The sequence below is a fragment of the Pyrus communis genome, chromosome 1, assembly GCF_041283825.1.
Source record: "Pyrus communis isolate YQ-2024b chromosome 1, ASM4128382v1, whole genome shotgun sequence".
Lineage (NCBI taxonomy): Eukaryota > Viridiplantae > Streptophyta > Magnoliopsida > Rosales > Rosaceae > Pyrus > Pyrus communis.
This window is the reverse complement of record NC_142565.1, coordinates 11,262,351-11,286,748: the sequence shown is the minus strand read 5'-3', so window position 1 is coordinate 11,286,748 and position 24,398 is coordinate 11,262,351. Positions and strand designations below refer to the sequence as shown.

The 24,398-nt window shown below is 36.9% G+C and overlaps 4 protein-coding genes across 7 annotated transcripts; all 4 read right to left on the bottom strand.

Moving 5' to 3' along the window:
* Positions 1–641: 641 nt before the first annotated feature.
* On the bottom strand, positions 642–5,146 carry LOC137719426 (ferric reduction oxidase 2-like). Of its 2 annotated transcripts, none has more exons than XM_068458463.2 (8): positions 4,866–5,146; positions 4,626–4,728; positions 4,218–4,415; positions 3,532–3,766; positions 2,328–2,655; positions 1,899–2,142; positions 1,086–1,792; positions 642–942 (listed from the first exon to the last, which is right to left on the bottom strand). In XM_068458463.2, the coding sequence occupies exons 1-8, from the start codon at positions 5,074–5,076 to the stop codon at positions 803–805; spliced, it is 2,166 nt and encodes a 721-aa protein (XP_068314564.2). In that variant the 5' UTR covers positions 5,077–5,146; the 3' UTR covers positions 642–802. The 2 variants fall into 2 exon arrangements, with proteins under 2 accessions (XP_068314564.2, XP_068314565.2); XM_068458464.2 differs by having other exon boundaries at positions 4,218–4,412.
* A 1,730-nt stretch (positions 5,147–6,876) lies between these two features.
* On the bottom strand, positions 6,877–8,735 carry LOC137720434 (receptor-like kinase). Its single transcript, XM_068459501.2, has one exon. It carries the CDS (start codon positions 8,519–8,521, stop codon positions 7,109–7,111), a length of 1,413 nt encoding a protein of 470 aa, XP_068315602.2. The 5' UTR covers positions 8,522–8,735; the 3' UTR covers positions 6,877–7,108.
* A 1,103-nt stretch (positions 8,736–9,838) lies between these two features.
* On the bottom strand, positions 9,839–12,884 carry LOC137720435 (uncharacterized). The gene is made up of 3 exons (XM_068459502.2): positions 11,868–12,884; positions 10,310–10,852; positions 9,839–10,151 (listed from the first exon to the last, which is right to left on the bottom strand). Exons 1-3 carry the CDS (start codon positions 12,711–12,713, stop codon positions 10,044–10,046), a joined length of 1,497 nt encoding a protein of 498 aa, XP_068315603.2. The 5' UTR covers positions 12,714–12,884; the 3' UTR covers positions 9,839–10,043.
* Positions 12,885–14,080: 1,196 nt separating this feature from the next.
* Positions 14,081–17,755, bottom strand: LOC137714646 (heat shock 70 kDa protein 17). Of its 3 annotated transcripts, XM_088697200.1 has the most exons (8): positions 17,343–17,755; positions 17,103–17,175; positions 16,740–17,004; positions 16,485–16,646; positions 16,036–16,110; positions 15,849–15,949; positions 15,388–15,425; positions 14,081–14,678 (listed from the first exon to the last, which is right to left on the bottom strand). In XM_088697200.1, the coding sequence occupies exons 4-8, from the start codon at positions 16,617–16,619 to the stop codon at positions 14,659–14,661; spliced, it is 369 nt and encodes a 122-aa protein (XP_088553326.1). In that variant the 5' UTR covers positions 16,620–16,646; positions 16,740–17,004; positions 17,103–17,175; positions 17,343–17,755; the 3' UTR covers positions 14,081–14,658. The 3 variants fall into 3 exon arrangements, with proteins under 3 accessions (XP_088553326.1, XP_088553329.1, XP_088553333.1); XM_088697203.1 differs by lacking the exon at positions 15,388–15,425 and having other exon boundaries at positions 14,081–14,671; positions 16,740–16,975; positions 17,103–17,161; positions 17,343–17,752; XM_088697207.1 differs by lacking the exon at positions 15,388–15,425 and having other exon boundaries at positions 16,740–16,975; positions 17,103–17,161; positions 17,343–17,751.
* Between the last annotated feature and the right edge of the window lie 6,643 nt (positions 17,756–24,398).

Genomic DNA, 24,398 nt, shown 5'->3' with positions numbered 1-24,398 from the left:
TTTGGTTGGAGTAGGATTCTCTTAATTCCTCTCACACTTTGTTTTTTGTCTTATTGTCGTTATAAAAAAAAAAATCAATATAAGATGCTAACGTGATTTAATTGTAACCATTCAAGTAGGATGAGAGAAAATGAGAGATAGATTAGGAGATGAGAAAATCATCCTCCATTTTGGTTGGTGAGTTTGTGGATCCATTGCGTTTTTGTAAGATCTATGTGGGCAGTTACTATGGAACCTCCCACTAAACTCAGAACATGTGATAAAATGAATTGCGTTTAGTCTACTCCGCATCAATTCTACATCAGCCAAGCTAATGATTTTCGTGACCAATTTGGCAAAATAACACAACATGAGACACAAATGAATGTATACGGGCAAAGTGAAATTTTAATCAAAAGCACAAAGGGAATACGAACAAATAAGTTTTTTACGCTTTTACATAACTTTTGGTGTAGCTAGATGTAAAAGTGTTGAACTATTTGAGTTACAAGTATCTTGTGTCAACTCAACTGAAGTAATTCAGTTCATGTCAAAATATCCTCAATTTACGGTTAATTTATTCAATGCATGAGTTTACGCTGTCCATTTTTGTTAAAACTGTAATTTTCACTCGTTCAACATTAATAAGGAAGAAAGACAAATAAACAACACCAGAACATTTTTTTTCATTGCTATACTGCTACTTTGTACATTTACCATGACAGTTTTGAAATCCCAAAAAAAATTAGGACATATGCATAAAAAAAATACACAAAAGTTTCAACTATACTTTTATTTTATGCGTAGAAATGCTTTTAGTCGATCACCAGCTAAAGCTGATTGACTCGAAATGCAGATTTTCTGCCAAACCTGATGAACAAATAGTTGCAACTTCATGCCTCAATGTCTTTGGACCACTCGCAAGAACTCCAATACTTGATCCGTTGCACTCAAATATCAACTCTGCAAAACCAAAATTAAAATAAAGCAAACGTGGGTTAGGCTAGTTGGCCTGGATAGTGTGCCACTTCATACATCCAAATTCGAGCCCCCTTGAGGTCTGGTTTTCTTTTTGAGTATATAAGTGTGACAGTAAAATGACTTACTCTTCAGGTCTGGTCTTTCACCATAGTGCACATTTGTTGCTTGTGCAAGAGACTGTTGGGGAAGGCTTTCCAACTCTCTACCAGCATTGTAAAACAGTGACTGTGGTGTCCCCATTCGTGATGGCCCTTCCATGTTCTGAATCTGCTTATTTTCCGTAGCATTCTTTTTCTTGTTCCATAAAACTACTCCACTAGCTGTTGAGGCTATAGCAACACATATAACCAACATGTTAAGCACAGCTCTTATAGAATAGGGAAATATCTTGTTCGAATTGTGATCAATGGGGTAAATGTAGTATCGCGTAATAATCCCAATCAAGATGAGGAACATGATGAAGGAAGATGTGATGATGAAGGCTAGCCAGAGCCAGTTATTTGTTCCCAAAATTGGTGATACAGGTGCATCTGTTGCATTTGGTTTGAACCATATGGATTGAACGGGCTTCGAGCCATCTGTTTTTGGTTCTGTCTCTCTTGTCACATAGGCCTGGATTTGGAGGTTCAGGTTGGACATGTCGATTGAGGTGCTGAACATTGGAAGAATGAGGTCTAGCATGGTGAGGTCCAATGAGTTTTTGAATGCACAAATTAGGATCACGTTCGAAACTTTGCATTTGAATGATGTGCTCAGCAGGAGGAGCTCTCGGATTATGGATATGAATGGGGTAATGCCGCTGCCTCCACTCACCATCACAAGGGTGTCATGCCTACAGAATAGATCTCATTCATTAACTTTGTACTCGTTAATATTTGTAAAAGACTGAAATTTAGAAAGTAGAATTAGGGAATTATTTGTTTCGTTGTGTTACAAACCTTAAAAACTGAGTTGAAGCAGGTCCATAAGGCCCTTCTACGGCGACCCCAATCTGATCGGTTGGAAAAGGGGATGAAACCATTTGACAAAGCTTCTTTGTCCAACTTCCTTCACTTTTGACAACGGTGCTGATCGTTTCTGGTTCCAAACTACTGTTGGAAGTAATAGTGAAAGGATGCCACTGCATCTTGGAAATACTAGGTACATTTATGAACATGATGCTTGTTGGATTATATTTCAGCCCTAACCATATAAAAGAACATGGGGAAAACGAGACTAAGTATTCATAAGAAATCAGATTTCTTCATTGTAAGCATATCTGTCTATTAATCTGGACTACAAAGTCAAATAAAAATCTTCGTTCTCTGGCAATATAACATGTTAGACTTTTTGTTTACATTTTTGCATAAGTACTTCAAAAGTGTTACCTGGGGTCTTGGCCAAGTTGAGCTCTATGGTTTCGCCTGGTAAAACACGTGCAGAGACTAATCGCACTCTTGTTTGGGATTGTAAGAATCTCAAGAAACGATCGACCAGGAAAAGGTAGAAACCGGGGAGCATAATGCAAGTATAGGTAATGCCAACGTGAAGGATAAAGAAGATCATGAAGAGGATGTAAAGATAATGAGTGTAGAAGAAGAGCTCAAACATTTGACGCCTAATGCGAGGGATGGTAGTTGCCCACATGATCAGTCCAGGGAGCAAAGACAGCTCCCCAGCTAGGTTTGATACACCAATTTTATCCCATCTTATCATCTGCATTAAAACAAAACAGATCACAACACCTTAGTGATGGTCAAGAACATGTATGCAATGTAGAAAAGAGAAGTACTGCAAAAGGAGAAAAACATAGGTCCATAGTACATTAATCATTTCTCTTTCTCTTTCTCTTTCTCTTTTACTTTATTTTATTTACAACTTTTTATGAGCAAAATCATTTACCAAAGCTCTTGGGCGCATGGACAAAGTCAAACCACCATTCTTTAATCTTATAAACCAGTTTGGTATCACTTTCGCGTCCTAGCATTTTGGTCAACCTTCGTTCTCATTTGAATACTAGGACAATATATTTGTAATGAGTTCAATGTTTAGTTGAAAATTTTTTTTTTCTTAATTTTTCTTAATTTTTTTTTTTTTGTGATAGGATAATTTTGTTGTTGATAAATTATCTCGTCATAAAAATACGTTTGCCAAGATCCGTCCAAGAAAAAAGGATTTGGCTACAGTATTTATAAAAACTATTGGGTACTAATTGAAAGTTAAATCTTTTAAAAATGCATCGAAATTATTTACATGAGACAATTTAAAAGGCTTAATCACATTAATATCCTCTTAAACGAGTCTCACTTGACTACTTCAAACTCAATTATGTTTCATTTTGCCATTTACCATCAAAATCTGTTAATAAATCAGTCTGTTTACTTTGTATAGATCAATACTATCTTGACCATTTCAAATCAAAATTAATATTCCAAATAAGAAACAAATAAACTCTAGCAAAAAAGGTTACTTGGCACAAATCTCACTTGGAATCAAAATTTTCAATTTCAATGTTCTCTTATATTTTCTCAAAAAGAAAAAGAAAAAGAAAACAACTAAGTGAATATAGACTATATAGTGTGAACAAATTACCTGGGAAATTTGATTAGTAGCAGCCCAGTAGATGATGTAACAAAGGCCATGAGCTGTGAAGAGTGTCATGCCTATGTGTCCAAGCCATATATGGTACTTGATGCTACATTCAGCAGTGAGTCCAAACAGTGCCAGAACCGAAGAGCCACGTGCCACGGGAAAGAAGAGAAAGGCGAGGCATATGTTCCCCACAAGCCCTAGCATCAATGCTGCACTCTCCAATTTAGGTTTCCATCTGGCAACATTATCACACAAAAAATTAGTTAATCCTTATTAAATGTACTATTTTATTTAATTAATGTCAAGTTTTACCACAATTCCGGATGAGAAGCAGCTTCTGCACACTTTTTTCTCTCTCTCGGTATGTTTGTGTTTATTTTTAGCCTTTGACTAGAAAAAATAAATATTAAAAATGCACCAATGAATAAAAATAAATAGGAGTATGTAAAAAGAGAAAAATTTGTGCTTTAATCCGTTCATTCTAGTTTACATCTTGGCACTCTAATTTTTTTTTTTAACAATCGTTATTATGTATATTAAAGGGAAGGGATGAGCTTAACCTTAGTGTAGATTAGGACTCCAAATTGTTCTTTATAATTTTCAAGGGCTTTGGATTGGGGGAGGGGTGCATAATTCATAGCTGTAGGAGTGCGACAGAAGCTAGGGCATTAGTAGATTGGTCTTACATTTGTTCATCGGGGTGCCTTGCTGCTGAGATTTTAGCAAAACTGCTCTGCAAATACATTGAGAATGACCAAATCAGGAGTGCAACGAACATGGCGAAGAAGGCCAGCTCTATCCCAGAAACAATTCCTAAGGGGCCTTTTACCAAAATAGGCTGTTTCCATACTGCAAATCGCTTCTTCTTTCTGTCATTGCTTCTGCTAATAATCGAAATCAAACAACAAGAAAAATGTTATGCCAATTTTCTATCGTCAATAAATCATCGTTTATGTTGTGAGACTGTGAATATGAATTACACATTTTGACAAAAATCAATAATCTAATCTTCAATTCACAGTCTAACAATATAAGCATCAACTGATTAAAAAAAAAAAAAACATTTTTCCTACTGATTCACTTATGTCACGCACCTTTCCATTTTACGATCATTCAACTGGTTTCCCAGGTGAAGATAGACACAACCCAACACCGCAATGAACAAAATGGGAAATGTGTACACCAGAAGATTTGCACCTGCTTATATAAATACAGAACAAATAATTAGTATATAATATCGTTTGTAATAAAAAAAAAAAATACATAACATAATCAGAAAACATTTAACAAAATCATTCAAAAGAATTTAATCAAGATTAATCAATTATTTGAACCTGCTGATCCCAAAAAGGTACTTGAGTTAGCCTTTCGTCTGATTTGAGGTCGCCAAGTCTGCTTAAAAGTGTTGGTAGGCATCATGAACCAAATAAAAAGAGTGCCCAAAAACACTACAAATACTGCAAACAGCCTTATTGCTCCCCTCACAATACGAATTCCGTCATGGGAAGGAGATGGTGAACTTTTCACAATCTGCACTGCATCCATCTCTCTGCAATTCTCTCACTGATTTTTGTTTTTTTGTTGGTTATATTCTCTCTGTGACTTTAATTGAGAATATTGTTTATGGAATGTAATTGCAGGAGGGAATAAATTATATTTATGTAGTAAATAATAAAGGAGTATAGAATCTATGCCTTGGATTCGTTGGCACTGTGGCACTTGTCAAGTTGGAGGGGCTGATGACAAAAGCTGATTTTCAAGTCAACCACACACATGCAAAGATCAAGCAACATTTTTTATGATGATTCATTGCATAATAAAGAAAAAATTTCGGAAAAATGTATGTGACGGGATATTGACATTATTAATTTACGTGTTATAGTATGAATGAACGTTAATTTAAATTTTAGATTATAGTATTAATAAGCAAACGTGTATTATAACATTACTAAGGTAGAAAGTTTGTGGCCGCGTGACTAGTTGCAATATTCGTAGGCAAGCTTGTGGCTTTTGTGTGTGGGTTGCTTGCATGCCAAATATATGGCAACTATATTTTCCTCGTGGATTAAACATTCCTAAACTGTTGACTGTGTCTTGTTACAAATAAAATCTGGGCTGATCAATGCGGTTATGAAATTTCTTCATTATACACCTTAATTTCCATGTTATTAGAAATTTTACTTTTTACTTTTTCTATGTCAAGAAAATCAGATCATGAATAGTATCAAAAGTTAAATATATCTCCTATTTTAAGGAGTTTTATCAAAAGAAAATCGAGAGTATAACTCTTACCGTAAATGTGGGAAGTACCATAATACTGAAGCTATAAACCCAGTCAACCTATGTACGTTTACTTGAACTCATACCATAAACGGGAAAGCAAGTAACTTACCACTAAAGCTATAAACCCAATCGACCTATATGTTTAATCCTCTCACCATAACTAAGTGGGCTGCCACGCGGGCCTCACCGTCTAAAATGTTGTCAGAGACGTGCCCCATGCTCACGTGTTGTCCTCGTGCTTGACGTCAATTTTTCTAGAACGTGGCCAACAGCCTGACGTCACATCAATCCAAACGCTCCAACCTTGGATTTCCACTTGACCTCTTGGTTGGGCTCCCCGTAGCCTAATTGCCCAAGGTTGGCTGGAGGGGTTGGAATTAATTTGGAGCCAATACACAAGGCTATTGCCCACAATGAAAGTACTCAAGCCACACAATGGATAATATAATTTGGTATTAAATTTATCATCTACGAGATTCAAGTCTAAGGCCTCTAACTTACAAGTGAAGAAGAATATCACCAGATCGTAGGATTATTTTTCTCATATTTATTAAAGACCAAATTTTTTACTCTAAACCCTAATTTATCTTTTTTTTTTTTTTTTTTTTCAGTTTTGCCGTAAAAATTATTAGTAGGTTATTTATTTTTCTTGAACAAATGATATTATCTAAACTAATGGGGTAAAAAAATGGGCTAAACCTCACAATGGGCTAGCAATAATATAATTCAAATTCGCTTTTGACGAGAATCGAACCTAAGACCACTCACTTACAAATGATAAGTAATACCACCACACCGTAATACTAAATGACTATTTTTAGGATTATTAGTTTAACAAAATTATCCAGTACACACAAAACTGAGACATGCATATTAACATGCTAAAGTAAATAGAAATACCTTATCAACAATTATAACAAAATTACCCACTGCATACAAACCAAAATAAGAGCAGATAAAACTGCAAAAAGCTGTTGCAGTGAGAACTGAAAGTATGCCAAGCCACCCAACTGAGCAATCGCTGGGCCTCCAGTGTGAAACTACAGGAAATGTGGCTAGAAATTGATACAACTTAGAGCGTTGCATTATCAGGAAATATTCTCTTGCCAAACCGCATAACATGTTTTGCTGCTAGATCGTGAACCAGAACCATTGATTTGGTTACATACGCAAACGTGAATTGTTTACATTTCATAATGTTTCATACAACCTATTACCTATAGAATACACAATACAACATTCATATTCAAACTCAAACTTATCAGCTGGTGTTTATTGATCCTATACTGCTGTTCTATTTAACCGAAAGCTGTGTGTTTCCATGCTTGAGATTAACTTCTGAAACACTTGTGGGCAGTTTCGACCATCCCACAAATTCCTTCCCGCTCATCCTCCTACGCATGACCAATGAAATACTCAGCAGCAAACAGGCGGCAGCAACCAAAGGAAACGCCGCACCAACATTTCCTTTCGGCCAGTTCCTCAGAACCCACCCGGCACAGTGCTTGCCGTCAAGACTCCCCATGGAGTTATTCAACCTCATGATCTCAATCCCATTCAAAATCCCATCAATTGCATAAGGCATACTCATATTCGAAGGTCCTGCACTTACGGACAAAACACCCGATTCCTCTCCATCAACCACAAAATCCGCATAGAATGGAGAAGCCAACATATAATTCGTTGCCATAGACAAATCCAAATTCTCATATGCCAATTTCCCATTCACATAAACATTGAAATACAGCAATCCAATCGAAATGCTAGCAATGTCACAAAAATGCAACCGAACAAGATACTTATATCCTCCAACAGCAGGAAAAACCCATGTCATATTGACATTCGGAATCGAAGCATTCGAACTATGAATCAGCCGGGCAGTATTATACACATTATCAGGACCAACTTCCCTGCTAGCCCCTCCATCCTGATAATTAATCCGACCACCAAAATACACCCTTTCCGACCCGGAATCCGATTCCAAATACTCATCATCAGTAACCCAAGTCCTCCACAGAGAATCATTAAACGGCGTCACTTTCAAACCTCCCACGTTAACCCTATACACAACCTGAAGCACTTGCTTAATTAACCCGTTAAAATTCTCAGATTTGTCATCACTCACAAACTTTGCTGTATCAGCAACAAGATCCTTAGGCGCAGAAATCACCTCAATCGCATTCACAAACGCAAAGTTCGATTTTTTAGCAGGAACAAATTCAATTACAAGCTTTTTGGTATCGACCCAGATCAAAAACTCCATAACCATGGGGATTTTTGCAGCTCTAAAGTCGGTCAAAGCCACAAACCCATTGACCAAAACATGAAATTGAGCATCATTCCAATCCAATTTCAAAGAATTAAAGGTCTGGAAATGGAGGCGTACCATGTGGGTCCCCGCGTCGCGGATCTGGAACTCGTACTTGGACGGCCGCCTGAAAGCCCTGGCGGTGCTGTAGATTTGGGGCGAATTGGGAACTGGGTTTTCATTTCTGAGCGAGATGGAGCGAGTTGAGGAGGACAGGGAGGAGTCGGGCTTGGACGAGTCGGGAACGAAGCGGCGGTTGTCGACGGTGGATTCCGCGGTGGAGCCGCAGTCGACGAGGTAGCTGTCTATGGGGGAGAAGGAGGAGCGAGAGAGGGCGGAAATGGTAGAGAGAGAAAGTAGGGAGAGAGAGAAGAGGAGCTTTCTGTACGGAAACTCCATGAGAGGGGAAGTCTGCAGAATTCAGGAATGGTGGAAGAGGAAGAACGAGACCTGAGTTTCGGGTGTGTGCGTTTTGAGGGGTGGGAAAGTCCGAGTCGTTGGCGGGACCCACGCGCTCGGGGCTGATTAGCTGGAGGTTTTGGGTGGACTTGTCCACGTCGGATTAATAAGTGGTGCGGCACAACTGTGTTTTGCGTGTATGTGATCAATTTTGTCGACATCATTGATCAACCCTTCCTGGAATTTATAGGTTGTGAATTTAGATGGTCGACTAACCTTGTTTCTTATAGCCAAATTATATGTGCAACTTTCTCAAACAATAGAGAGAAAATATTTTAATTTTAAAATGGAATTCTACTATAAAATGATGCAGTCGTCAAAATATTCAGAGTCTTTTGGACCACGCATATAACCAAAATAAAGATTTGGCTCATGTTGTTACTTTAGATATCGATTTGGAGTTGTAAGGCATGGAAGAAAGTTGAATTAATTGCGTCAAGTTTGATTTTAGACAGTATGAAACCATGGGTTAACGCACACAACTAAAACAAAGAATTGGCTCATGTTGTCACTTTTGATATTGATTTGGAGTTGCAAGGGGTGAAAGAAAGTTGAATTAATTGTGTCAAGTTTGGATTTAGACAGTACGAAAATACAGATAGCCGGTATGGTGCTATGACTCTCTTTGGAAATCGGGAGACTGTGACGGGGTCACTGTTTTGTCCATTTAGGTTGGTTAATTACTACAAACTGATTAGAAGTTTGCTAATTTTGGATTTTACTTCTTTAGAGAATGCGGTTAAACTCCATGAGCATCATACTCTATGGAATTATAATTTGAGAGTTTTTGTGGCAACGAATTTGATTGTGGAAATGAATCTAAATGTGGAAATGATTCTTTTGATCATGAAGTAATCGCTCACTTTGTCTTCGAGTATGTAAGGATTTTAGATAACAAAATGGTTTTCCTCCTAGAACAAGAAAAATTATCTATCCGAAATGAACACAATTATAATTTCCAGCCTCATACATAACCACAACTTACAAATTTATAATTAACAACAACAAAAAAAGCCCAAAATTGACATTTTATCCATCTTGACAACTCACATGCAACTCTCTTAAAGTCCTCATTTTGAGAACCTGTTAGGACCAAATGCATATTAGCCATAAGATTATATTGTCAAATATTTTAAGCCTTTAAATCTAAACTAATATAATTTTATAACTAAAGTGCATCTAATCCTCACAGGTCCTCAAAATAAAGACCTTAAGAGAGCAAATATGTAGTTGCAACATGCATGAATGATAATTTAATATGAAGGTATAGTTGAATGTAAATTCAACCTTTATTTATTTATTTTTATTTTATACTAAACTACATTTTCTAATCAGCATAAATATTCGAATACAAGGGCATGTATGATAACTAAATTTTCATTTTTTTTTTTTTTTTTTTTTTTTGTATAGAAAAAATGAACAAAATTGTGACTGGGGAAGGCTCTTAAAAATCATATAAACTTTACCTCAGTTCAACCACTTCATCTTCATTGCATGCTCCTACCTCAATGGCCATGGTACCTTTCTTCTTTTTACTTGGCAAGATTCTGCAACAGTTTCTCCTTGGAGACTGTTCAAATTACAAGAATATACATTCTTTAGTAATGGGTGCCAACTAACTGAATGAAATAAATTAGATGTGAAGAAAAAAATTAACCTCACATCAATCAACGCCTCACGCGTTTTGTGCTGAAAAACTAACACTAATATTTTCTTTAGATTGATTACCTTGTCCCATATATGCGGATCATATGCTTTGTAGACTTGTACTCTGTCAATGCGAGAGGGATTTGCCATCTTCCAGTTGCATTGAGGATTTGGCGCTTGATCACGAACATATTCAGTTGCTGTATGATTTGTATTTTTGTTGTACACAGCATTTGTCAGGTAATACACAAATGGTTTTTGACAAGGGTGTCTACTGACGGGACGAGTGTTGAATTCGTAGCCAATGAAGTCAGCTTTCTTGTACCAATTGATGAACGTTCTGGCTGGCTGTTCTATTTCACGAGGAGAGAAAATGCCCCGAAATATTTGAACCGCATAGCCCCATGAAACAGATACAGTCCAGGATCGCATCTTGTCGTAGCAAATGGATTGTTGAACGAGTCCGCCCGGGTCGATCTTCATGGGAACGTTAAGCCTTTGTAGGGCTTGGACTCGTTCCATGTTGGGGAATATGGGATCAACGACATCTAGGTGGTGAAGTGACACAAGGGGCGCGACCGGATGAGCTGCAAGGAGTCCGAACACGCTCCCATATACATCAAACTAATACAATTCCACAAATGAAAACAAAAGTATAAATGATCAAGTAAAAGACTGGTCTAAAATTGTTCAAATGTACACACATATAATTTGAAACTTGAAATGATCAATAATTCACTATTTTATTAGGAATATCGAGTCTCACCCACCATTGACAATGACTTTGCACTATGGTCATGTGGCTCATGATAAACTTTATAAGCCCATGTAGGTTTACTACCAATTTTACTGATATTGTCTTAACTTAATCACTTATTATTAGGTGTTGGGTTTTATTATAAAAAATCTCGGTGCTATTAGAAACTCTCGTATATTAACTATATATTATTTTGTCACGTGAAATTCTATTTTTCAACGGATCATCAACTCACGTTGGAAATTTGTGTACACTTGATTGAAATAAGATTATGGTTCAGAAGGATTTCCAAAGGATTAGGTAAAAGGAGTCCATGTTGTTTAGTGAATCATGTAAAGACACCACAAAAGGCATATGCAACATAAGTCAACAGTCAATTATATATATTATTGGCCGGTGGTAGACGAAGTACTAGGTCACCCAACACCACCAACAAATTCCAATCATAGTCTATTCCGTTCCGTTAGAAAGGAAAAATAAACAATACGTAGTAAATTAACTAAAGTGAATGTCGAACTCTTGATCTAGCCTAATCCAACACTTTACATACTTCTTAGTTTTTTGACATAAATAAGTTGAAACAAACTCTTGGAGGAGTGGAAGTAACGTTAAGAATGTGTAATCCCAAAAGAAACTAACCATTAATTGATGATAAGCCTTATGAACTAACAAAAGGGTTTAAAACAGAAAAGTTTTGATTCAACCATAAATTTGGTTTGCATTTTTTCACAAACAAAAAAGATTAGCAATTTCGACATTTGTAATTATTATACCAGTCCAAATCATCAAGAAAACATGCCATAGATTTTCCTTCACTACTCTCTATTTTCTCGGTAACCAAACAAAAAACAAGAAAAGAAAAGATAGTGACATTAGACTAACCTGGTGAAACCCTTGTTCTTTGGTGAGAGGAACACCAAGCTCAGCCATACAAGCCTGAAGCCTATCATCCGAGCCGTACAATCCAGTATACCGAGCAATGCACTTGTCTTGCGTTTTCTCTAGGGCTCTGGCTAGAGGGTAACTTATAGCAATCCCACCTCCTCCATAAGCCATATTATGTGAAAAATAAATGTTCTGCAAGTGGCTCTCCGATGAGCTTCCGATGTAATAAAATTGGTTATGGTCATATTTCTGCAAAACTCTAACCAGATTTTCTGGAACAAAAACTGTGTCATCATCCCCCATCACAAACCACCTAACATTCTCCATGCCTTGCCTGAAATTCTCCGTAACAATACGTGACAAGCGGATGGCCGACCGGTGGCCTTTCCGGTGAGTGTATGCAAACTTGGAAGTGTCACTAGATATCTTTATTGGCGGCAAAAGGTGTTCATCCTCCGGTTCAACTTTTACCGGCTGATCCATCCAAACATTGCCTCTCATTTGGTCCGGCCTCCACCATAGCTTCACGTATTTTTTTCTATTTCCCCACAGATTGGCTGAAGCTGCAATGCCAAAAACTATGTGGGATAAGTTAGTTTTGGGCTCTTGGGGTTCCAGGGGTGCCGGTGCCGGTGGGGATATCGGCTGAGATGGGGTGGCGGGAGCCTCGGATTGGAGATGGGACGTGACAGAATATTGTTCCCTACAAAGATTAGAAGGTAAGACAGATTTTAGAGAGTAAGAGATATAGGTAAAGGAGATCACAAGCAAGAAACATATTGTGATCTTGGTGGAGGTCCATGGGTAGAGGCTTTCAGCTGGATCTTTCGGATTGATTCTCATGGCGGAGAGAGGCTCAAACGTTTGGGTTTTGGTTCACAATTTCTAAGAGAGGAAAGAAGAAAAGAGAAGAGAAGAAGTCACATATTTTGATCGATTTTTCTAACTTGGTAGAATTTTAAAGAGAAACAAAAAGCAAGAGTTGGACCGTCACAGTCAACTAGCTAGTGGATAATTGAGCCATGTGGTTGGTATATCTGGAAAAGAAATCTAAAGACTGCTAAAACACAACTGACTTTTGTTCATAATCACCGGCGGATTTCCATACATCTACACTTTTGGTTTACTTGAAAAAGGTTTTTGACTTTATTATGCCATGGATTTTATTGGGCAAATAGGCCTCGCACTTTCACACTTTATGTCTGTCTAAATATTTATTTTATATAGGGGTGGAATTGTTTGTCAAATTACCATTCCAACTGAATTACCAACCGTATCATACCAAAGTTGTGCCAAAAAATTTGTACCATTAGTACTGGTACAGTATTTCTACTGCACCATGCATTTTCGGTACGGTAATAGTATTCAAAATCATTACTAGTGGTATACCGTACCGTACCACTACTATTAATATTATATCATTTATTTGTTCATATATATATATATATATATATATTTATGTATTATTATCATTATATATGCACTTTATATTTTATTCCTAGTCATTTATCCAATCATCTCACCTTCTAACCTCTACTTTCCCAATAAAAAAACTTAAAGCATTCTTGTGTTGCGACTCTTCATCTTTTCACTTATGTAGCCATCGGCTTCAGGCCATCTCCAACTGAGGGCTGGCTAGAGGGCTCGTTTTAGCCATCTGGCCTTCTAAGATATTAATATTTTAATGAACAGTACATGGTCATACACTAGTAAAAAAACACTTTGCGTGACGTAGGTACTTTCGTCGCGCAAAGTAAAAAATCGTTGCCTAAGGGTTTGCGCGACGCAACCTTCGTCGCGCCTTAATCGTCGCGCAAAGTCTGAGACGCTAGGGTTTGCGCGACGGCCCACGGGTCGTGCGTCGCGCAAAGTGGGTTTGCGCGACGGCCACGGAGTGCGTCACGCAAAGTGGGTTTGCGCGACCAACAGAGTGCGTCACGCAAACCAACTTTGCGTGACCAACGGAGTGCGTCGCGCAAACTCACTTTGCACGACGCACTTCGTTGGTCGTCGCGCAAACCCACTTTGCACTACTCACTTTGTGCGTCACGCAAACCCACTTTGCGTGACTCATGCGTACGTCGCGCAAAGTGGGTTTGCGCGACGAAGCCATGCGTCGTGCAAAGTGGGGAGTAGTTTTGGTCAAACTTTTTTTTTTTTTTTTTTTAATTCTTGATAAATATTGTAATTAAATTCGAAAGAATAATTAATTAACCAAGCAAAAGTATTTAATTATAAAATATATGAAAATGTACATACAAGATCCGAACAAAAAAGAAAAAACTAAAAGTGAACTAGGTTTAATACATCAAGCTATTAGGTATCAGCAAGGCGAGGTGGCTCTGAGGTCGAAGGTGGACCAAGATGAAGTGCTGGTAGTGAGATTTGAAGGCCGGACATCTGTATGGCTTGTACAAAGTCTCTCCACGCCCCGCCATATGACCTCATCTCCTCGCCCTGGGCCCTCAGCTGCTCCTTCATCAGCTCGGCCTGGGCCTTTAGGGTTGTCACTTCCTCCTTCAATGCATCTACCTCTGCGTTTGATCTGGAACATGAGGCACCCGTTTCACGAATCTGTGCTTTCCCCATACACCGAACAACCTTGCCACGACGACGACCTAAGTTCTGATCCAGGACATCAGTCATGATCTGAAAACCTACATCCTCAGGTATCGTGATGTCCTCAATCGGGGTCTCCAGGGGAAGCTAATCAATGGAGCACTCACGGCTGGAGCCGTAGATGCTGATAATGCAGGAGGTGCATTGGTCACACTCCGACGACGAGTGATCAACTGCGACATCTATACACTTATTCAACCATAAAAATATAACATTAGAAACTAATCCTACAACATTTTTCTTAAATGCAACAGATAATGTTAGTACATAAATACAGAACAACTAGATACATACATACATACATAAATACAGAACAACTAGATATATATATATATATATATATATCTATATATAAGTGTCCCAATCTTGTCACAACTACATAAATACAGAACAACTAGATATATATATATATATATATATATATATATATATATATATATCATTACAAAACATTGGAGAAAATTTTGACCATGAGGCTTATTATGATATGGCTACGTTATTAGCCATATTTCCTTATAAATGTTATTGACTTTATATAACTGACCAAAACTTAATAAATTAGGTCACCCTGTGCATGTAGGTGGATACTCCATTTATATAGGAAAAGCCAGGGTATCACATGGCTGGTCTTAGTTGGATTTTAGAACATTGTTAGAAACTTTTCAGCCCTGAACCAAAAGTTTATACATTTTAGTTCTTAAAATTTTCCAAATAAATCATTAAAGGAATCAAAATGTTGTATGAGGTCGCCTCTAATTTTTCCAAATAATTAGTCTTTTTTCTGAAATTATGAAGATAAAAAGCAAGAAAGTAAGCAAAATCCTGATCGAAAACAGTGAGATTTCTATAACACAGACACAGAACACTTAATAAGGTAAAAACCATCAAGGAAAAATACCAGTGAAGTTGTTGCTGCTTATGCAGTCAAGGTATCGTCTGAAAAAGAAAAAGAAAACGGATGGCAAGCAATTCCAAAACCAAAGGGACACTCGTCAAAACCAAGCTATCTGTCAAAGTATCGTCTGAAAAAGTAGCGTGCTTCTCCAGTGCACAAAATTTAAATTTTCTTCCCATAATTTAAACTATAAACGTCATCTTGATCTTTGGTTCTATGAAAGTGAAACAGAATATGATAAAACTATAAACATGTACCTAATGAAGCTATAAACAGAATATGATAAACATGTACCTAATGAAGCTAAAATCATCAGATCAGATACATTGCATTGACTTGACACAGGACTTAAATTGTAGAAATTACATCTGAATATTATACATCACTGCCCAATTCTTTTTTCTTGGTGAATGCAGTATTACCCTCAATTAAACTTAAACCAAACAAACTAAACTGGAATATACCTGAAGAATATTGGATCACCAATAGCTTTTAGCATCTCTAGGCGTTCCTGAAACTCTGAAGCAGTAGCATCTTCACCATCGGTGTAAAGCCACTCTTGCACCTAAGAAAAAGACAACAGGTTAAATGGAAAACTTAGGACAGAGATATGATGAAGCTGAATTTTGGGTTGAATAAAGAAATGTCTACGTCATCTAGCTTTCCAATAAAGGATTGGCATTCCTCGCTAGTTGAAATTTTTTCAAATTCCTCGGATGTTTCAAACTGGTATACGAAAGAATTCATTAAAAGGTTGAAACAAGAACAAATTGTTATGGCCAAAAACATTTTTAAATAGGGAAACTAGCACTAGAACAAAATAATTTAGCCTATCAAAGCAAAAGACACAAAAAGGAGAAATAACATCAGATTCAATACAAAGCAAGTCAATGCAATATCCTCAAATGAATGATGTGACAAAAAATATACAAAACAAACTACATTAATAACTTTATCAAACAACAATTGCAAGGCATAATATCACGGAAAAATCCAGAAATATTTGGAAACATCGTAAATATTCATAAAAAAATATATCATGCAATGAAGATGGTTTTCTTATGCCGAGAAGAAAAAAATATTTGATTGCACCTACACACCTTTTCTTTAGTACCATATATGTATCCTTCCAAGTTATTTTTCAACTCTGCCGTTCTCCTCCGCTCTGCATCCTTCTTGTCTAATTCTTCTAATTTACGCTTTGCTTCAGCAAGAGATTCTTCTGAAGGAGACATTGCAGGTCCGACTGTTTTCTCAACAATCTACAATATGAAAAGGAGATTTGAGAAAATACGAGCTTCTAATGAGCTGTTGAGAAGCATGAAAGAACTTTAAGAAAATTAACTAACGTATACCTTCAGTGGAATCCTAAAGGTCCGCTTTTTCAGCTTTTTTTCAATAACAACATCCGCTTCTACAGTAGAGTTGGAAGTGTTACTATTTCCACCATCATTAGTATTGCCATTGCTGTCTTCTGAAGAGTTCTGAGCACCAGTTTCAGTCGAAATGTTCGGTGCAACATTAGTTGAATTCTACACACTCAGATTCTTCTTAGGAACTTCCACCCATTCTGACACTTCAATAACAGCATCTGCACGATCCAACGATAAAACACCACTTCTACTCAAAGAGAAATGCAGACTTGCTTTAATGGGTGAAGACAAATTCCGTGATGCATAAAACTATAAACAGAATATGATAAAACTATAAACATGTACCTAATAAACATCATCTTGTACTTGTCATTGAAGGCATTTTAAGTTCATCAGCCGCCGGCCTGTTAAAAAGGTCCTTAATTAACACGGCATATGCATCCTTAATTAAAATCAGATTAATAAAAGCCAATTTCATGTTCATACACAAAACACACATACATCAACAAAATACTCAGAAATCAACTTGCAATTTGAGCCTAAACCCTAAATAACAAAAACCCATTGAAAATCAGAAACCCTTACCTTGATTTTGGGACTTGATTCGCGTCGGCTTCGAGATTTGCGTGAAGAGGAGAGAAAGAGATCTGGGGTCTACGGGAAAAGAAAGGGGACGGGATTTTGGGTTCAAGATTTGTGAAGAGGAAAGAGGGAGATAAAGAGGGATGGTTCAAGATTTCTGGGTTATGTTCGAATAGAAGGAGGAGGGTTCAGTTGGGAGGAGAGAAGGAGATCTGGGGTCTACGGGAAAAGAAAGGGGACAGGATTCTGGGTTCAAGATTTGTGAAGAGGAAAGAGGGAGATAAAGAGGGATGGTTCAAGATTTCTGGGTTATGTTCGAATAGAAGGAGGAGGGTTCAGTTGGGTTAGGTTTGAATAGAAGGAGGAGAGGGAGATAAAGAAGGGCTGTCATTTGGGTTCGAATTGAGGGAGATAAAGAGGGCAAAGTGGAAAATTTTGGAAAATTTGAAAAAAAGCGCCTATTTTTCACTATTATACCGCCAAAATTATCACACCTTGCGCGACGTAGGTGTTTAATTCGACGTTGCGCAAAGTTGTTTTGCACGACGATCATACTAAGGCGTCACGCAAAGTATTTAATTGGAAAAAAAAAGTATTATGAAAATTGCCGAAAATGTGACTTTCCTCCTTTCAAATTCAAATTTTTTTAAACATAAACCCCACAATAATATATTTTTCTAACAAAAACCCACAATATTTTTTTTTTTTCATATATATCAGTCAATCTCTTAAGTATTATAAGTACGAAATAAATAAATAAATTAAAATCTACTTAGTAAATATATATACGGTTGAACTTCATAAGAAAAGCATCGTATGAAACTAGTTTCAAAGATCCAACCGTCAAACTTGTTTCTATATGCTTCGAGATCGCATCAGCCAAAAATCGCAAAAAATAAATATGCAGAGATCAAGTAACGGGACAAAACTTTTTGACGACTATAAACGAAAAAGCACGATTTAACGGTTATTTTAACTCCAATTTTGATGATTTTTTACAGCTACACTCCTTGATCCTATATGAATACAATAAACAAATTTGATCGTCAATTTAAAATGTTTGCACAAGTGGATACCACAAAATCTTATGTTATACTTGATGAAAGTATAAATAAACTCCAAATGTTAGTGAATCTAATGTTTTGATGTGATACGCATTGTACGAAACTAGTTTTAACGATCCAACCGTCAAAGTTGTTTGTATATGCTTCGAGATCATGTACACCAAAAATTGCAAAAAACAAACATTCAGAGATCAAGTAACGAGACAAAACTTTTCGACGGTTATAAATGAAAAATCACGATTTAACGGTTATTTTAACTTTGATTTTGATGATTTTTTACAGCTACACTCATTGACCTTATATAAATACAATGAATGAATTCGATCTTCAATTTAAAATATTTACACTAGTGGATACCACAAAATCTTATGTTATACTTGATGAAAGTATAAATAAACTCTTAAGTGTTAGTGAATCTATCGTTTTGATGGGATATGCAGCTTAGAAACTAATTTCAACGATCCAACCGTCAAACTTGTTTATATATGTTTCAAGATCGCATACGCCAAAAATTGCAAAAAACAAACATTCTGAGATCAAGTAATAAGACAAAACTTTTCGACGGTTATAAATGAAAAATCACGATTTAACGGTTATTTTAACTCCGATTTTGATGATTTTTTACAGCTACACTCCTTGACCCTAAACAAATACAATGAATGAATTCGATCTTCTATTTAAAATATTTACACTAGTAGATACCACAAAATCTTATGTTATACTTGATGAAAGTGTAAATAAACTCTTAAGTGTTAGTGAATCTATCGTTTTGATGTGATACACATCCTACGAAACTAATTTCAACGATCCAACCGTCAAATTTGTTTATATATGCTTCGAGATCGCATACACCAAAAATTGCAAAAAACAAACATTCAGAGATCAAGTAACGAGACAAATATATGAACGTATACATAAATTAACAAATTGGAAATGGAAGTTTAAAAGATGAGTTAGTGTTTATATGTATCTCAACTCTCAATCATGAGGAAGTAGAACTATGTGCCTTATGGTTTACAATTGAGTATTATATGATTAGTTTGAAAATTTTCTAATTTATTCAGTTTATAATTGGCCATAAATAAATAGGAGTTTATAATGTGCGTAGAAATCACTTTCCAAAAATATAACGTATGCATAAGATTCTTGTAGCGCCTTTGGTTGCTAGAGTTCAAACTTCTCCAGTCGTCATATGTATTTGTCCAATGTTCAATCCGGGTTAAGCAATTATATTTGCATTCAAATTTAAATTCGTTGGTTTTGTCCAATCAACTCTCATATCTTTTCCCACCACAACACTAACACTTGCAAATAGCAACATATATAGCAAAAATCAACAACAATGTTAGTTAGGTGATAATGTTTTAGCTCAACTTTCTGTATGTAAGCTAAAGAAGCTTCTAAGCCACACACGATTGATAATATATAATGTTACATGTTTCCTCCTTAAATTCATTTTTTCAGCATTTTTATTTAATATAAGAACACAATATTTGTATTAAGTTCATAGTTTTTATATGCATCAAATGAATGTCTATCTCATATACTATGACTACTTTCTGGTAGATAATTTCCTTAATTTTTGGTATTAACAGCATGGAAAGGATCCTAGAAATACTCATATGCTAAGAGCACTAGTAGAAACAAGGTTAGTAACACAATATTTTTCAAAGCACATTTACTAGTTAAAGTATTGTTGGAACTACCTGGTGTATAGAGAAAAAGAAAATCAACAAGATAGTTATCTCCCTTGATTTTACAATTTCAATTTCGTAAATGAATCACATGAAGGATCTACATATTATTAATTCAGTTTACATCATGTTTAAGAGCAAGGGAAGGATTGCAATCGAAAAAACATAAAGAATTAATATCAATTCAAACCTGATCTGGTAGACGATTTTGAAGAGAGAGATGGAAGACGGAGGTAGCTGCTGCAACTGGGTTTGCAGTTTCTGCCTCCCAAACTAATCAAATGAAATAAAAAAAGTTGTTGACTTTGCGCGACGCAGGTGGGCATACGTCGCGCAAAGATGTTTTGCGCGACGCAGGTGGTCATACGTCGCGCAAAACATCTTTGCGCGACGTAAACCCACCTGCGTCGCGCAAAGTCAACGAAAGTTGGCGCCAAAAGTTTGGCGACGAATGACGGCGTCGCGCAAAACTGCTTTGCGCGACGTATGTTCACCTATGTCGCGCAAAGGCGTTTTGAGCAACGCCTTCGTCGTCGCGCAAAGTCCGTTTGCGCGACGTTTTGTGTTATACGTCGCGCAAACGGACTTTGCGCGACAAAATTTTCTCCGTCGCGCAAGATTCCGTCGCGCAAACATGTTTTTCTACTAGTGATATTTGCCTCCATTTCCAACTGAGGACCATAGGGCTTGTTTTAGCCCTGTCACAAAAAAACAGTCTCCAACCGAGGACCAAAGGGCCATAGGGCTCATTTTTTAAATTCTATTATTTGTTATTTAAAAACTACAACATGATGTTGTATAATGACTTAGGAAGTTATAGGAAAAAAATAGAATTTAAAAAAAATATATGAAACAAATTTTGTAAAATAGAAGTTATAGGAAAAAAATAGAATTAAAAAAAAATGTGAAACAAATTTTGTAAAATAGAAGTTACAGAAAAAAAATAGAATTAAAAAAAAATTATGAAACAAATTTTGTGAAATAGAAGTTATATGTGACAGCCCGTCCCGAGAAATTTTAAAAACGTACGTGTGAAAAGACGATTTTGCCCCTAGCGTTATTTTACGTTGTGTGTGTGTGTGTTTGGGTTTTTGTTGGCATGTTTTGTGCCACACACACACTACCATACACCCCACACCCTTTCTCCCTATCCCTGCACCTCCCCCGTGCCTTTCCCTTTCCCATTTTTCATATCCTTGTACGGACCACACCCAAAACCCATCAAACCTTCACAGATCGTGGAATCCAAGCACATATTCGAGCTTATGAGGCTTGTAGGAGTCCAACCATACCCATTTCAGGTAAGAATACCGTCGTTTTCACGTCGAACTCACGATGCCCGATTTTGGTACTGTTCATGCACACGTGATTTCTCACGTTTTAGGGAATTTCAAGCTTGTAGGAAGCTTGGTGAGGTCCCTAGGAGGATCGGGGTGGTTCGTTTGAAGGTTTTGGACGTTGGGATCACGAGTTTCGAGGTTGGCCAGAATTGGGGTGATTTTTCATGTGAGATTTCGTGGTTTTTAGCACTTGAAAGTGGTATGATTGTGTTCCTCTCGTTGTAAGCTTCATTTTGGTACCAATTTTGTTAAATTTGGTTGAAAAACGAAGAAGATATCGAATTTTGAAGTTTTCCCGATTTCCCGGCGCCGGCGACGGCGCCGGAGGCTCGCCGGAGAAGACGACGGAATATTCCGTCAAGTCTGACAGAATATTCCTGACGCCGTTAACGGAATCTGTTAAAACTGACGGAATATTCCTGACGGCGTCAACTGACGCCGTCAGCGTGCCAGGCACGTGCGACAGTGAAAAATTATTTTAAAAATATGGGGATGTTCCTGAGGTTGAGTAGGTCACGTTGGTGTATTCATATACCCCATTTGAGCATTGTATGAGAAGTTATTTCTAAAGGTTGGTTATGTACTTTAAAATTGACATTTTTGTAGTTGTTTCGCATATAGGTGATACCTATCCCGAGGACGAGCGTGGTCACTCGAGGCAGGGGGGCTACGACCCTTCCATATATCAGTGAGTGTGCTTTTAGTTTTCCGTATATACCTATATACTTATATTTTCCCAGAAACTGATTTGAATTGTTATTTCGTTATATGCCATACATTAGATTGCCATTGGCTATGCATGATTATTGCATTTATATATTTGTGTGTGTATTGGTGCTGCGGACGCACAGGTAAGTGCCAGGTAAGTGTAATTCATGTTTACATTCAGTAGTGATTTGAGATGCTTAGAGAACTCATAACCTGCACCCCCGGTGTTAGTGCTCTCGCCCAGAGTTGGGCACAATCCTTCACGTGATGTTCACCTCCCGCACCACACGCTCAGCTTGGATCCAAGTTAGGTGCACAGTCCTGTCGTACAGACCACTTTAGGTGGTTCCGACTCGTAGGTGACCCGTGATTATTCGCCCAGCCTTCACGTGATCGTAGCACTTGAGCGTATATATATGTTACACCCAGGCCTGTCGTACAGACCACTTTAGGTGGTTCCGACTCGTGTGCAGGTCCAGCTAGTGAGATTGAGATTTGAGCTCTAGATTCAGCCGTACAGGTCACGTTAGGTGACTCCGGCTGCCAGATTATATGTTATTGATATGAATTATACCTGAGCACTTGCATTTCATTATGAGGTTTTGGCATGGCATATTCTTGGGCATGATTGGTGTATATATATATATATATATATATATATATATATATATATATATATATATATATGTCTATTTTCTGGGAAGTATACAGGTTTTACGGCGAGGGGTTAGAACGTATTTATTAAATGGTTTTCGAAAAGCTTTGTTTTTGCCCACTAACGCTTTTGTTTTGCGCCCCTCCAGGTTCTAGTTGATTAGCAGGTTTGGTGGCTTCCCAGAGGACTTTCCCGGCATTTCTGACAGACGATCACCAGCGTAGGGCCACCTTCGGGTGTACTGTTGTCGCATCATTTTGTTTTGGACTGCTTAGGCTTTATGCTCTGATCTAGGCGTCGCACTTACGTTGCACTTGTTATTACTTTATGTAAAACCAGTTTTTATTTATTCGTATTACTATTTCCATCATTATTTTATTAGCTTCCGCACTGTGCACATGGTTACGTCACTTCCACGTGACGACCAGCACGCCCTGATCTCGATCGGGGTGTGTCATATAGGAAAAAATGGAATTTAAAAAAAATATATGAAACAAATTTTGTAAAATAGAAGTTATAGGAAAAAATAAAATTTAAAAAAAAATATGAAACAAATTTTGTGAAATAGAAGTTATAGGATAAAATGGAATTTTTTTTAATAAAAAAAAAAAGGAAAAAAATTGGCTATTTATATTAACACCCCACAAATTGTTGAATAAACTCCACATACTTAATACACCCCACATTTGCTTTTTCACTTAAAAATTATCTTAATAGACCCTACATATTTTCCCATAATACCCCCACACCCCACATTCTCAATATACATCTTATATTCTATGCATAGACCCTACATTTCTCAAATCTTATACCACTCATTTTTAATTTTCAGGGATTGAATCTAACCATTTGAACGTTTAGTTTGCCAAAAGATTTCAAACCGAATGATTTCAAAATCATGATTTGAAATCATCTTAGTATAGTGTGAAATCATCTTATTCTAAAAAGCCTGAAAAAAAATTAAAAAAAAAAAAGGAAAAAAAAGAAAGAAAGACTCTCATTAGTGCTAACAAATAATGCTTATATATATATATATCACAAGTCTTTAGACTTAGTCTTGAACAAAACAAATAAAGAGCCTATCTCTGCTAATGATCCAGGAGCAGAAGTTAATTCATAAATCAAAACTGAATCGGTCTCAGATTTCTTTATATACAGGCCGTGTCTCTCCTCATTTTCCACTGATCATCTCCCAGTGACAAGAAAAGAAGAAGAAAAAAGAAAGAAAAACTCCTTAGAGACGGGCACCTATTATGCTGTAAACCATCAATCATGTAAGGTTGAAATGACCTAAGTTCATCATACAAGTGTCAGCCTGGGAATGGTTTAACATTAAGAACAATTCCATCCTTAAAGATTTTGCGCCAGCACCCAACTCATTTATCCACTCAAATGAATAGTAATAGACTTCAATGTACAGTAATAGGCTAAAACATTTCCACCCCTAAAAATCCGCTAGCACCCAGCCCATCTAATATTATATTATTTTATTCATATCAATTAATATTTTACCATTTAATTTATTTGTTCTTTTTTCTTCCTTTCTCTCGAAAGGTCTACCATTTTTGTTTCCTTCCCACTGCTTCCATTCCTTCTCC